This window comes from Melitaea cinxia, chromosome 15, assembly GCF_905220565.1.
Source record: "Melitaea cinxia chromosome 15, ilMelCinx1.1, whole genome shotgun sequence".
In the NCBI taxonomy this organism is placed as follows: domain Eukaryota; kingdom Metazoa; phylum Arthropoda; class Insecta; order Lepidoptera; family Nymphalidae; genus Melitaea; species Melitaea cinxia.
The window spans coordinates 6,116,406-6,131,652 of NC_059408.1; the positions used below are offsets into that span (position 1 = coordinate 6,116,406).

At 29.8% G+C, this 15,247-nt stretch overlaps 1 protein-coding gene across 1 annotated transcript in view; it reads left to right on the top strand.

Annotated features, from left to right (window-relative positions):
* The window catches only part of LOC123660638, a 59,719-nt gene extending 55,133 nt beyond the window's left edge, over window positions 1-4,586 (top strand). Inside the window, exons 36-37 of the mRNA XM_045595694.1 lie at window positions 3,892-4,027; window positions 4,460-4,586. Of these exons, the coding sequence (XP_045451650.1) occupies window positions 3,892-4,027; window positions 4,460-4,511 (188 nt within the window). The 3' untranslated portion in view covers window positions 4,512-4,586. The remainder of the gene's footprint in view (window positions 1-3,891; window positions 4,028-4,459) is intronic.
* The last annotated feature ends 10,661 nt before the right edge of the window (window positions 4,587-15,247 follow it).

Sequence of the window (15,247 nt, forward strand, 5' to 3'; positions counted from 1 at the left end):
TTGACGTGGTCTATATGGATTTTGAGAAAGCTTTTGACCGTGTAGACCATGACATTCTACTTGAAAAGCTACACGGTCTCGGAATTCATGGTGATTTGTTACGTTGGGTGCGGTCTTATCTTACAAACCGTACGCAGACTGTTGTTCTTGGAGGTTATAGATCCGACTACATCCATGTACCCTCAAGGATACCCCAGGGATCTCACCTCGGCCCTCTTTTCTATAGCGCGTATATTTATGACATAAGTACGGTTCTTGTAAACTCAAAACACTTACTCTATGCTGACGACAAAAAAGTATACACGAGCATACACACGGTTGATGATTGTAAGCGGTTACAGCATAATCTTGACAACCTATTTGATTACTATACAAAGAACAATATAAATGTTAGTATTCAGAAATGTCAATGTATTAGTTTTACTCGTAAAAATAATCCTATTGTTTTTAAATATAATTTTAATGGCGTTAAAATTGGTAGAACAAAGATAGTCCGTGATTTAGGTGTACATATATTTTGATAGCAAAATGTTAATGTCTTCTCATATTGATATAATTAGATCCAAAGCACTAAGAAATCTTGGTTTTATCATACGAACCTGTAGTCTTTTTAAAGATCCTCTTAGCTTCAAAATAGTTTATTATGCATACGTTAGAAGTATCTTAAAATACGCTGCTCCTATATCCACACGTATGGTCGCCATGGTATGATGTTTATATAAAACGCATTGAAAGTGTACAAAAGAAATTTGTTCATCACCTTAAATTTAAGTGTAGAAAAACCGATGTAAGTGATGAATACGTAGAAATCTGCCGAGCTTATAACCTTCTGACGTTAACGGAATGCAGGGAGGTATTACATATGGGGCTATTGTATGATATATTTCGTGGCAACATCAACTGCCCGGAGCTTGCTGAACTCATTATACTAAACAACCCTTCACGACGCACAAGACACACTGCCTTATTTTATGTCCGGAACTGCTCCACCAACTATGTATAGAATTCTATACTTACAAGATTACCTAACTCATACATTTGAAATTTCAAGACGTAGATATTTTCAAAGGTTCAAAAAATATTTTTCAAAATAAAATAAAACAACAGTTCTTTAAAAAAAATAATCATAAAAACAACTAAAATATATATAATTTATATATATTTCATAAATATTTACACAATCTTCACTATTATTATTATCAATATTATATTTCCTTCCAATAGAGTAAATTGTTTTTAATTTATACTTCCCAAGGGTACTTATAGGTTTAATATGGAAATAAGTTTGTATTTTTTTTTCTTTTTTTTTTCATCGTGTGGTTTTGTGTTTCCTTTTATTTATTTTATTTTTTTTTTTGTTTTTCACGTTTGTTAATTTAAATTTTAAACGGATGGATGGTTGTAATTGGCCTTTTTGATTACATTTAATTCTTGTTTGTTTTATAATTTTTTCTGTGCTGTGTACCATCCCTTATAAATAAATAAATAATAAAAAATATTAACACAAATTAATTTTACAAAATCCAGCAAAGTTTCCACCAAATATATATATATATATATATATATATATATATATATATATATCTATGGTCATATTTTATATATATATATGGTCATATTTTTTATTTTAATATATATATACATATATATATTAAAATAAAAAATATGACCATTTTTTTAAACCATATCTCTACTTACATTTTTTTCCCATCTCCTTTGGGTATTGTTTAGGAAGTAGATGAATGTGCTTCCACGAAAAGTGAGTTTTGGCGCTTTTTTTGTAAACGTCAGTGACGTTTCAAGTTAAAAACAGGTACAAAAACAGTATCAAAGAAAGCGGTCTGAGACATAACGTTTTGTCTTTGTTACAATTGTGTTAAGGACTCAGAGAGCCGGCGGGTAACTAGCGGGGTGTATTAAAAATAATTTTATTTTATGTGTATACCTATGTCTGTACATAAAAATTGTTGTGAGTAAAGTGAAAAGTGATTTCGACGAAAATGAAATGGTATTCTAAATTTCAACAATCCAAAATAATTATTTGTAAACTGTTTAGATAAGAGCTATTTACGGGATGAAAAGACCTAGAGATTAATTTTGTACTTTAAATCCACATAAATGAAAAAAATATGTATTTCCAAATTAAAATATATCATAGTAAAATAATTTTGTTTTCAAATTTTAATATGAAATAATATATTATTATAGGTATACTAGCTGACCCCGCAAACATTGTTTTGCCATATATGTTATTAACTCCCTTGATTCTCACCTCCCCTTATAACTTAGGGATATTAAAAAATAGATGTTAGTCTATCCGCAGACCTACCCGATATGCACACAAAATTTCATAATATTTTATTAACCCCCTCAATCCCCCCCCCCCCTATAACTGATGGGTATGAAAAATAGATGTTGTTCGATTCTCAGACCTACCCAATATGCACACCAAATTTCATGAGAATCGGTCAAGCCGTTTCGGAGGAGTTTAACTACAAACACCGCGACACGAGAATTTTATATATTAGATATACCTGGTACTTTTATCTGTACGGATATTGAGAGCTGACTTCAAGTTTACTCCAAGATTTTATTTACAGAGATATATTCGTAGATAGTTAATCCGTGCTACAAGCTTTTACATTTTTTTTACTGAACAAGACTATTTCCTATTTGCGACCTCTACACGACGCACAATTCCTTTCCTACAACTAAAGTCATCCTAAACGACCGCTAGCTCCTCTACAATTCTCTTAGAAACAACCAAAACAAACTTGACATTTTCACGCATATTAAACCAAACACAAGAGATATAACGGTTAAAATTGTAAAATATTAGCAAAAGGTCCTGTGGTCCTGGTACGAACACTATATAAAAAATAAGACAAGCTATTTGATTTATGATCGATATTGTTTATACTTAACGCTTACTGTTATTTACACATTGTCGAAAGGAATACCCCTGACCATTGTTTATTTACTGCTATAGATACTTTTACGTTCATTAATTTAACACTTCCGATATTTCGGTGACGTTGCAGACGCGTGGTCCATTATTTTGCGTAAACTTGACCATGACGTCTAGAATAAATATATTATTATGTAATATTATGCATTGAACTATTATTACTAGCGTAAGTAATAATAACTCAATGCTATTATGTGACCAAACATTAATCAGGCCAAAAACGATAATATCAATAAATTCAGCAATATTGTATATAAGCAGTTCGATTTAAAAAAAGTTATGTTATGTAATAATATTTGATATAAGGTATATTAATTGACATATATTACAACGGAAACAAATGCTTAGTTTAAGAACTTTTTTAGTCTTAGAACCTTACGCTTGAATACGGACGCGCTAGACCAGTTTTAAGCATGCGGAATTTAATACCCACTAGTTATTATTATTATTTTTATCTTTCATAATTTTAGAAAAAAGTAATATAGTAACACAGTAAATATAAAATTGTTACAACACATAAACCAATAAAGTCTCCAAAAATAATGCTTCGAATCCAAATTAATAATATATAGTCAAATAATATTAATACAAGTGTTATAATTAATTTTTCTTTTTTTTTGTTATATAGGAAATAAACAGTATAATAACATAATTAATAAAAAAAACTGATACAACAAATACATTAATCATTAAAAGCTCCAATAATAACGTTTGCAATCAAAAAAAAAAAAAAAATAATAACAAAAAATTACTTTACTCGAGTAGGCTCTAAAAACGCTTTTATATCCCCAAATTAAAATTATATTTGTTTCAATTAAATAATTGTAATTAAAATTAAAGCTGCCAATAATATTATGTACCACTAATAAACCCGTTACTTTATAGAAAAAAAAAACTAAATAACTCATCAACTCATTTTACAGGACTGGCATGTCTTCACGGATATAGAATACAAACGTGTTCGCCCGGAGGCAAGAAATACGCTTTCGAAGTTATGCCCACAGAACCTAAGCAGAGACACTTCTATTTCCACACGGAATCAGAAATGGACAGGAAACGGTCAGTTATGAAAATAAAAAAGACTAGAATATTTAACAAATACTTTTATTATGACGTAATTTATTCCTTGTTGTTCCCAAAATTTAAAATTATTTGACAAATCAAACCATTTATTAGTATTTATTTATTTCGTTTATTATTTTGCTGTGGTTGGTTGAAAACTAAATACAAATGAAAAATCATTCGATTTAATTTAAAATTGACATTCAAAATAATAAAAAAATATTACATCTAAAACTTTGACTAAGTGTATTCGAAAGAATACAGTTCTTTTATTAAATTTTGAAAGAAACTACCTTTTCTTCGTAATCGTGAGTGCTTAGAAAAGATAAAATTAAGATATAAATGAGTGGCGTATTCCTTTGTTCTTATAGATTCTGATAATCTGTAGGATCAATGTATCAAGATTTATATATATTTTTTTATTTACAGATGGATGGCAGCTCTAGAGTACTCGATAGACCGATGGATGAAGGCCGGTTGACGACGACAATTTACTTCAGATTCATTCGAATTTGTATAACTATAGACTTTATAAAATACATATGTTCCTTTTTTATTTTATTTTTTAATTTTCCACCTATTTTATTTAATATATTACTTGCATGATATACAATCTTTTTAGTCTTTCCTTTTTTGTTGATTGCTGTTATACTTTAATAGATAAGTTCCTAAAAAGTTTGTATTGATAAAAAGTAATCCTGTAAATTTTATGAAGAATTCACATGTATTAAAATATCGCAACAACGCTTATTCCCGTCCTTAATATTCATTCAACAATTATTTATTTTATTACAACTCATTTATTTAATAAGATGCTTTATAATTAAACAAACAGAAAACATAGTACCTCTTAGTACAACATCTTAATTTATAAACCATATTTATTTTCATCATTTCTTTAACAGAGGGTAAATAAATGACATCGAACATTAAAAATATATATATATTAAATCGTAGCTTTAATTCATATGATTCTAAAATAGATATTTAATAAAATATTTATTATCAATAAAGTAAAAGAAATCAAGATAATAATTGTCTTGTAATACTTGACTGACGATAGACTAAATGGATTTTGAAAACGAAAATCGTATGAAAACTTATATAAGAAATGACGTTTTAAATATTTGGGTAAAGAAAATTGACTAACCCTTAATATATATTAGTAGATATTACATATAATAGTTTTAGTATATAGACAAGTTTAGAAAATATATACATATTATATATATGATATATATAAAGACAGTATGAAGTCTTCATAAAAAATGATTGCGTATTAAAATGATGTAGACTTTATTCAGAATTGGCTGCAAGATAATTTATTAAGTTATTTATTATCGGGAGTATAGACTATAGAACGTCCAAAACAAAAACTATATAAAAATAAATATAAATGTGCCAAGTCATTAAGAAATTTGTTATTTCTATGTATTAAATCGGAGTTTTTAAAAATATTTACTATCAGATTAGAAAAATTAATCCAGAAGCTGTAATAGTTTTCTTGTCTTAAAAGTTATTTGAAGTAAAAAAATATATGTCATTTTAAATTTATTTAGTATGCAATTTCATTTCTATTGTTATTACTTTTAATAAATAAAAAATAAATAAATATATTTTAATTGATTTTTACTCCGTAACACACAATGTTGTGTTAGTAATACTACTAAAGACAAAAAGACAAAAGATACGTGTCTTTAACCATATTTCTCTCCGATAGAGTAACTCTTTTTTTATTCCTAATAATAGTGTGATACGAAAACACATGTGTTTTTCATTTCCTTTATGAATTTCACAACATTTATGCATGAAAATAACATATTACGCAACGTAATTTTTAAAAATTAACCCTGAAGTGACATTCTTTGTTCAATTGAATTTATTTATTAGATAAAATTTTTGCTATATTTATATTATTTTGAAGAAAGTATTTATTATATTATAAAGAAATTTATGTATTTGTAAATAATAATGCGTGTGATTATTTATCGATTTTTGCTTATTAAACGTCGTTATAATAGCGTAGAATATAAAATAAATATCATTTGTGGGAGGTTAAAAATTCTCCAATAGAATGTGGTCCAGAATAGTGACTTAAATTGTGCATTAAAATCGATAAATAATAAGAAATATAATCCGTATGTACATATATAATAAAAGCTCAAATATATTTAAATGAAAAAATAAATAAAGAGACTTGATCGTAAACTGATTTTTGTTAAATGCTTTTAGAAGTAGTATTGTATATTAGTCAGTGTTTAAATCGTAAATTAAGTAAAATAATATCGAAATGTTTAGATATCTGAAGAATTATAAGTGCACGTTGAAAATTAGATATGTACGTAATTGTTTCATAGATAAATCAATAATTTAAAGATTAACTTTATTGTAATGTGTTCATTGTAAGTACTTCAGAGATAAAGAAAACGATTTTAAAAATTGCGTTTTAATTTTAAATGTATCCAAGTTATCACGCCATATTATAATATATATATATATATATATATAAATATAAACGTTACAACGTAAGTAATTGGTTTAATCGTCACGTTAAAATATTTTTATGGTTTTGTTCAATATTATTTAAACGATAGATGATTTATTCGTAAATAAAGTACGTGTAGTTCGGTGAATTAATTCGTGTTTCTTTAAGATATATTTCAAAAGATATATTTCAAAAGATATATGTATGTGACTGTATGTATAGGATTCGTTGTATTAAAGTATTGAAAAATAAATTTGAATTTTATTTATTGAATACTCAATCCTACTTGTGTAATATAAAAAAGGAATACTCGAATTTAAAAAAAAGCGAGTGCGCTTTAGACCACACGACTGAAGTAAAACTTTTTTAGCTCTATCTAACTTATATCTCCCTCTACTTCCGTTCGCCTCGCTCGATCATACTTTTCGTAATGCTCTCGTCACGCATTCACCAGCTTACCCCTAAGTCATACGTGCGTAAAGAAGTTTTACTTTACTTAAAAAGTACTTTTACTTAAAAAGCTAGTCGTGGTCGTACCACTTAAAAACTACGAACCTATCTCATTCATTTTATTTCATGTTTTATGTTATCAATTAGCAAGTAGAAACGAAAATCACAACATCGAACGAGGGCAAAATTCGAGGGCGGCGTTGATTCACACGACTTATAAGCCACTAAAGCGAAAAATAAACAATCTGGCGATATCCTTCCCATTTTTATTGCTTCTAAAGTAAAAACGGTACAAACTTACAAAGGCTTCGGCGGGCGCGGGGAGGCGGGAGCGGTCGCTACGGGAGCGCTACTGCCTCTACCGACGTCAGTACAGTAGTACGCGTTTGACTCCCACCAGTCGCGCGCCGTCTGCGCACACGCAGCCTTCGTTCGAAGCGAAACTAACCTATAAAACGTATAGTGTGGCAAGTGCGTATAAAACATTATCAGCGGATTACAGTGTAAAGAACTCGAACTGTGATGTGTCCATTAAATAAGTGCATCGTCGATACGCGTGTAGCGTGACGACAGTAACTTTTCTCGATTATCGTCTATTAACTGTTTATGGCTTGTGCAGTGCGTCTATTGTTGTGTGCGCCTCCAACTGATATCCTATTCACCTGTCCACGAGAAATGTGGTTAGACTGTGAGATGTGACAAAAAATTGCAATGATTTATTGTTATTGGATGCGGACTCTCTGTGTGTAAACTTTGTGGCCGGACTACCTGACTCTGGGGTTGCAGGCGTCGGACGATCGATCGGACAACCCGTCGCCTTGTGAGTTCGATTTTTTATAGAATATGTAATTTAATACGGCGGATGTGGAATAAATTGGGTAGGCAGGGTGCGTTTTACGCTACCTGTTTTATTTATCATGCTCATGTGTTCGGATGTTTGTTATAAAAATTCATATTTATAATTTTTTTTTCGTTGAAGATCCACCACCCGAAAACATGATGGTGTCGACGTTACGGTTTATGGTTATCAGCTATTATTTAGTTTTATAGCCTCGCCACTGTTTTAAATAATAAAATTTATCTTGCTAAGAAATATACAGAGATTACTTTATTTACAAGTAATATATAAAATGTTTATAACGAACATCTAACATTTGTTTGAATGTTATTAACTTTTTTTTCAAAGCGCTTCTAACTATATTTTTATCTAAATATATTTGTATTACGTCTAGTATTTTATAGCTGTTATTTAAGATTACAGCAAGAGTTTAAGTTTGGCGTAAAAACCTACAGCAGACACTTCCTGCTGCTCTAACTGCGATAAGAAAAGGATCACTGTAATTCTTTTGCTAACAAAGTTCTTTTAACATTTAAATATTTAAAATTTATTATTACAATAAAACGACACGTTATATTTTAGGTAACAATAAAAAATATAAAATATTGTTTTGTCTTACTTATGAAAACTTGTGAAAACAAATGCTCACATTTTGCAATCAATCTCGTTGGTGTCTTCTCCACCCTACGTGACAGTGGCGAAATAAACAGTCCTACTGGAACAATTGCGACTCCAGGAATTACATTTTGGAAAACAAAAACAAAGCTCTACAGTGTTGAAAGATATACAATTGAAATTGACAAAGGAAAATTGAAAATTATCTTTATAACGACTACTTTTATTTCATTTTTAAATACACAATTTATTTTGTAGTTTAAAATTTTAAGAAAAAAATGTGAGAGAGAAACTTGTATTATTATTAATTTAATGTACAGACAGAAATTATAACAATTTTGTCAACCAATGCCTTACTATCGTAAATAAATAAAATAAACATTTAAAAAAAAATTAAATCTAAGTCAGGTTCAAGTGGTAGTTGCTACCTACTCACTCATACGTTTATAGTTGAAAAACAAGCATGAGTGATACTTATCTGTTAACATTGACAAAATTAGACTTATATAAAAAAAATCATAGTCTCAAGTAAAAATATTATTAATTAGGTATAATTTGAAACATAATTGACTTTTCGATTTATTGATAAGAGATAAAATATTGAAACACAATTCATAATAATTGCAATTACAAGAAAACAACGATTGCGCGGTGGCCTTTGCTGGATTATTTTTATTTTTTTTAAAAAAAAACATCAATGCTTATAACTTTTTTTTAAATAATGGATACTTGTGTGTCATTATGCCTCGTGGTTCCATGTGGATTTTCTGACGACGCCTTGGAGCAGTGTTCAAGTCACTGGCTGAAGACTTAGTCGTCGTCGGTTCCACCCCATCGGCACATTACAAACGTTTTTGTAACCCATACAAATCTTTGTCGTGGACTGAACGCTTGTTGTAGCTTGCTGAGCGGGTTGTCTTTTCGAACACAGGATTCTCGACCTTTTGTAGTCCGCTATAAAGCCATTAATATTTTTTTTATTTTATATTGTAACCGCCCTGTTGTTCTTGACTGACAGACTTGTCTTGTTGACATGACAGAAAAAAGTAGTCTCTGTGTTGTTAAGTAGTAATTACTTCTGTAATTTTTGTGTAAAAAAATAATATAGGTATATATGTATATAATCAATCTCATCATCATCACTTCAGCCTATCGCAGTCCACTACTGGACATAGGCCTCCACAAGTTCGCGCCAAAAATGGCGTGAACTCATGTGTGTTGCTTATAGTCACCAAGCTCGGCAAGGCGGGTTGGTGACCGCAGGGCTGGTTTTGTTGCACCGAAGAGGTTGCTGCCATCTTCGCCCTATGTATTTCAGAGCCAGCATTTGGATAGTTATCCCGCCATCAGTCGGCTTTTTAAGTTGTAAGGTGATAGTGGTATCTCTTAGTCGCCTCTTACGACATCCACGGGAAGAGAGGGGGTGGCTACATTCTTTACTGCCGTAACCACACAGTAGGTATAGGTATCAATCTATCCATACCTTATTATTATGATAGGATATTTGACTTCATTGGAAATGTTTTTAAAGGCGTTGACGTTAACGATTATTGCTCTATGTGTATAAACTATTGTGTTATTTTATGATCATATTTATTATTTACCCGGTCCCCAGTTAAATAAGTTGTTAGAATTTCAAGTTTATTTTCTTTATTTTTTTTAAGATTAGTGCGATTAAAGCTCTAAATATTTTTTCATTAGCTTTAGTTTAGCGGAAAACTATACTACGTACATAGTATGCTTTCAATTGTCCAAGCTACGCTTTCTTACTTTTTACAAATGTTAAAATGATATTAATTTGAATTAATGGATTCCAGTAGTCAAAATAGCTTGTATTATTTGTCAACGTCTCAAAGAATGGAGAAAAAAGATTTATTTTTGTAATAAAAACAACAAAAAGGTCTTGTTCTTCATAACGACGATTATATAACACAGTTGTACTGTTCAGATCAAGTAACAAATGGTAGTTTATCTATACAATCAAGTGATAAGACAATCTAATCAGACACACCGGCTTATCACCGACAACAGAAACCTTGCGGTACCGAAAAAGTCCCCCCTTTGATAACAATAAACATAATTGTGGCCAATATATTAATTTAGAATTTGTACATCATAGATTGTTTGATCAGATAGTGATAAAAATTTTAACAAACATATCATTGCTTATGGTTAAAATCTATTTCCACGAAGCAATTAAAAATAAAATAAAAAATTCTTTGATGTAAACCGCTGTCAATTGATAGAGTTCGTTGAATCACTCATCTACATTTAATACACATTTGATAAATTTATCACTTTATCGGAAAGCTGAAATCACTCTGGTATATAACGTTTCCCGTATTATGGGCGACCAGAGCGAAATGTATCTTTGACATCGAATTTTCCTGACGAAAACTCTGAAATCAATTTTGTGCTACTCTTACTGGCACTACATTAGGTCCATAAACGTCACAAATTTATTTTTGCGGCTTGAATTGCATTTTCCCCCTTTTAACCGACTTTTAAAAAAGGAGGTACTGAATTCGATTGTATTTTTTGTATCTATGTTACCTCAAAACTTTTGACTGGGTGGATAGATTTCGATGATTTTTTTTGACTAAAATGTCATGTCATGTCATGTGGTCTCATTTAAATTTAATTGAAATCTGCAATTACTCTTCGAGTTTTATCTAATAATGCGTATTTACTTGACTATTTTTTCGTCGACTTGCGTTGTATTATACCTCATAACTTTTTACTGGATGAACCGATTTTGATGATTCTTGTTATGATCGAAAGCTGGTGCTTGTCTTTTATTAGTTCCATTTAAATTTGATCGAGATCTGATGATTACTTTTGGAATAATCTGTGATAACGAACGTTGAAGTGATTATTTTTTCGTCTACATATACTTACTTTATACTTGTCGATGTAATTGAAGTCGGTTTTTTTTTTCGTTTGCGAGCAAACACAATTATTTAAAGAAAAACTTAAAAATGTATCGTATTTCATTTTGGCGGACAGACAAACAATAAATGGAGAATGGCGGGAAACTGTTTTTTTACTTTTTAATTTAATTTTTTAATTTACAGTATATTATAATTGTATATTGTATTTTTAAGCTGCACAAGCCCGTTAAATTCAACAAGCTCCTTTCTGGTGGGTAGTCTGGAAGGTGGTGGTCTGGTCTTTAAGCTTTATTCTTATGTAATTGTTGTATGTTACTGTGTGCAATAAAATTATTTATTATTATTATTATTATTATTACAACCAAAAAGTTTTTATTGCAACTTTTTACTTCAAAATACGAATAAACTTTTTCCCGACCTAGTATAAAATAAATTGATGGCCTTATTTAATATTTAACGCGTGCCTAAATACAGGTTTTATGTAAAAACTCATAAATGATATTAATCGTTCTTTTTAAATGAAATAACTTTAATAGTAACTGTTTTAAACGATTGGAGGATTTGATATTTTCTATTAAAAATTAGTAACTAACACTTACAACATTACATATATTATATATATATATATATATATATATATATATATATATATATATATATATATATATATATAAGACGTTAATATTAGAAATCATTTGTGTTAGCACAATCTGAAACACATTGATCGCATCAAAATGTCAAAAAGGTATTAATTGTTAAATCCTGTGCCTATATTATCTATCTTTAAAAGGTTCTTTATAAAACTCTGCATATCAACAAAGTATCAACTACACGGAAAAACTGCACATAAATATTAAATCTTTATTTAATTTAAAAAAAGTTATACAAATGTTACAGTGTACAACACATTCACCTTTCTAAATATTTTCTTAAATAACAAAAACTTTATTATATTAAATTATCTCACGAGAATTTCAGTTAAACAAAAAAGACAAAACCTTAAAAGGAATACATATTTAAATGAAGACTGATAAACGTTAGGAGTCATCAACCTCAATCTTCCGCAAGGGATTTAATGAACGAATACCTTAGACGGGACCATGTAGCGTTGATTTAGTGCCAGAAGATCGAACTGGCCCAGATCTCTGATAGTAGACTGGAATGAAAAACAAACACGAGATATCATTAGTCATAAGAGTATATAATCTACATACATCTCATTTGTGTATAGGTACATCTATACTTATATTTTAAAGCTGAAGATTTTGTTTGTTTGAACGTGCTAATCTTAGGAGCTAATGGTTCCTTGAAAAATTCTTTTTCGATAGTCCATTTACCGATGAAGGTCATAGACTATATAATAATTTAGTAAGTTTTTTTCAATTTGTGACAAGAAATATTTGTTTTAACTTGTGACGTTATGAAACGTTACAACGTCTTTGATTTGATTTGGGTGAGTACGATACCAGTTTAAAAAATAGGAAACTGACTTCTTAAAATTACCAATCAATTATTTTTCATTCTTATCTTCTTACATGGACCCATTGACAACAATCTTAAGGTAAAATGTATAACAGGCATTATACATGTATGTTAAGTATTAAAAACTCATAGTTGAGACTAGAACGTAATTTCCTTTAAACTTTCACAGTGAAATATGATACTGTTGTGTTTTTGGTGATAAAATAAATTCATATGCAGATGAAAATTCGATCCAAAGCTGTCTAAACCTTATAATTTATTAGGTGGTAATAATAGTACTCACCTGCTTACATAATATTGAGATCGTAATGAAATATTCAGTGAGAATTACACCAAAGTATCTCGTTTGCATGAGAAAAAATCTCGATCCATTAATCTTCATAAATTTTCGATGCATTATTTTGCATTAAGTAATACGATAAAAATAGTTCTTTGCTCTCGCCGTCTCATTAACAAACTCGATACAAGACTTACAACATTAAATCATGACACGAAAAAAAGGTACAAAACCTCATAATGTATTTGACATTAAAAATATTAGGTATTTTAGCCTATCGAATTCAGTAATGTAGGTCAGATTACGAGGCTAAATTTGAAGTTTTGTATTTAATTACTAATTAACATATTGCTAAAATGAGTCTCAATTTCATGTAAATTGAGACATGACAACCATTCTAAATAATATTTACGAAAACAACGAAGAACGTTTCAAAATCACAAAAACACCGAGGTCTCATTTAATCTTATGCTATTTAAATTACTAGTATTACCTCCAACTGTTACTGCAGTGTATCCATACGTATATCTAAATTCTCAAACCAAAAGAGATAAAAGTAGTTTTACAGCTTCGTAGCAAGTAAGATGGTAGAAACTCGATCAGGCGTAACCTTAGTGGGAATGAGACAAAACACAAAGACTGCGAGCGAGCGAAAGGGAAGACGAATCAGAAGGCTTTTACGGTAGAACGGGCAACACGCAGTGAAATGTGGACCCGGCGCTTGACTTCTTTTTCGATCTCGCTTGAATAAATTGATTCTAAGATTTATATTTCTTTCTTGCAACTTACGACCAGGGAGGTATGGATATTTGTAATGCTTTTTTTTTAACTTCTCAATTTCAAAACAAAACATATAACATATTAATAAATATTAGATAAAGATTTATAGGTTATTCCGACACAGGAAATACAAAGAAAATAAATATTACGTGCAAAGGCAATAAATAATAAACGTTTTACTGTTCTCCGAGACACTCATTTCAGTTGGTAACCATCAGATCCGCCGTAAATCTCAGAATAGCTAATCTCGTAGTTGTTAGCAGTGTTGTACAAACATACTATGACAGTAAAATATTTTTAGTACTTCGCATCTTAGTAAACGTAAAAAGCAGTCGACAATCTCTTAGGGAACCCTAAAGATAATAAAAGCTATTAAAACATGACAGGACAATTTATTATATTCCTAATTATTATTTATCGGAGAATCAAGTTCTTTATAAATAACAGGTATTTTGAGCAATCGAAGGCAACATATCAAGTATAGACATTTATATCGTTTTCGTATCCAAATCCGGTTGTCATTAACATTTTCTGAACCACCAGAAGCTAAGAACTATATTCTGTTCGAAATAAACTGTTGAATGATGCATGAAGTACATTCGAATCTGCATAATTACAAAAGTAGTAATATAAAACCAAAAAAAAAAATAGTAATATATTCGGTTGATAATAATGTCATGAAATATTGATAATAGTAAAATAATCAGTTGTTAACTTTATATATTAGTTATCAACTTGTTAACTTTATAGCAAGCGTAAGCAGGTCATAACCTTCAAAGCAGTAAGTATTCTAGCAGTATATGTCTAAAATTAAAATTAAGAAGGCATCGTTGAAATTGGCACAGGCGATATAAAATGGAAACAAATTGTAAACACTCGCTGAAGCGTGGGTAGATTCGGTGAGAATTAATCTGTTTTTTATGCTAATAGTAAAGTAGAAACAATGTAGAGCTACTTAATTAAACATGCTTCTCGATCCATAAATCTAAATATTCAACACCTGCCTGCTAGCAAGTGCTGGCAAAGAGAACCGTACCATCTTACGATTCATAAGTGAAAGCCGTAAAGATAAGAATCGACTTTAGCTCTGAGCTTGTCGTTTTAAAAGCCTTACGGAATGAAATGGCACATTATATATTTCATGTAGTAAATGACACATCGATAAAATTTATTTAATCCTTAATGTTAATAATGAAGCTCTTGTTTAATTAACGTCGATAATAAATTGAAATGAAACCTGTCTTGCTACATTAAAAGAGTAAAACTCCAAGTTTCTTTTGTACGAATATTTTTAAAGAATAATTTTCCAATTGATCTAGAATATCTTTTTTTGTATGCTTTTATTAGCTTTCATACTGATGCAGTTTCTATTTTTATTTTCAGATGAATTTTCATCGTA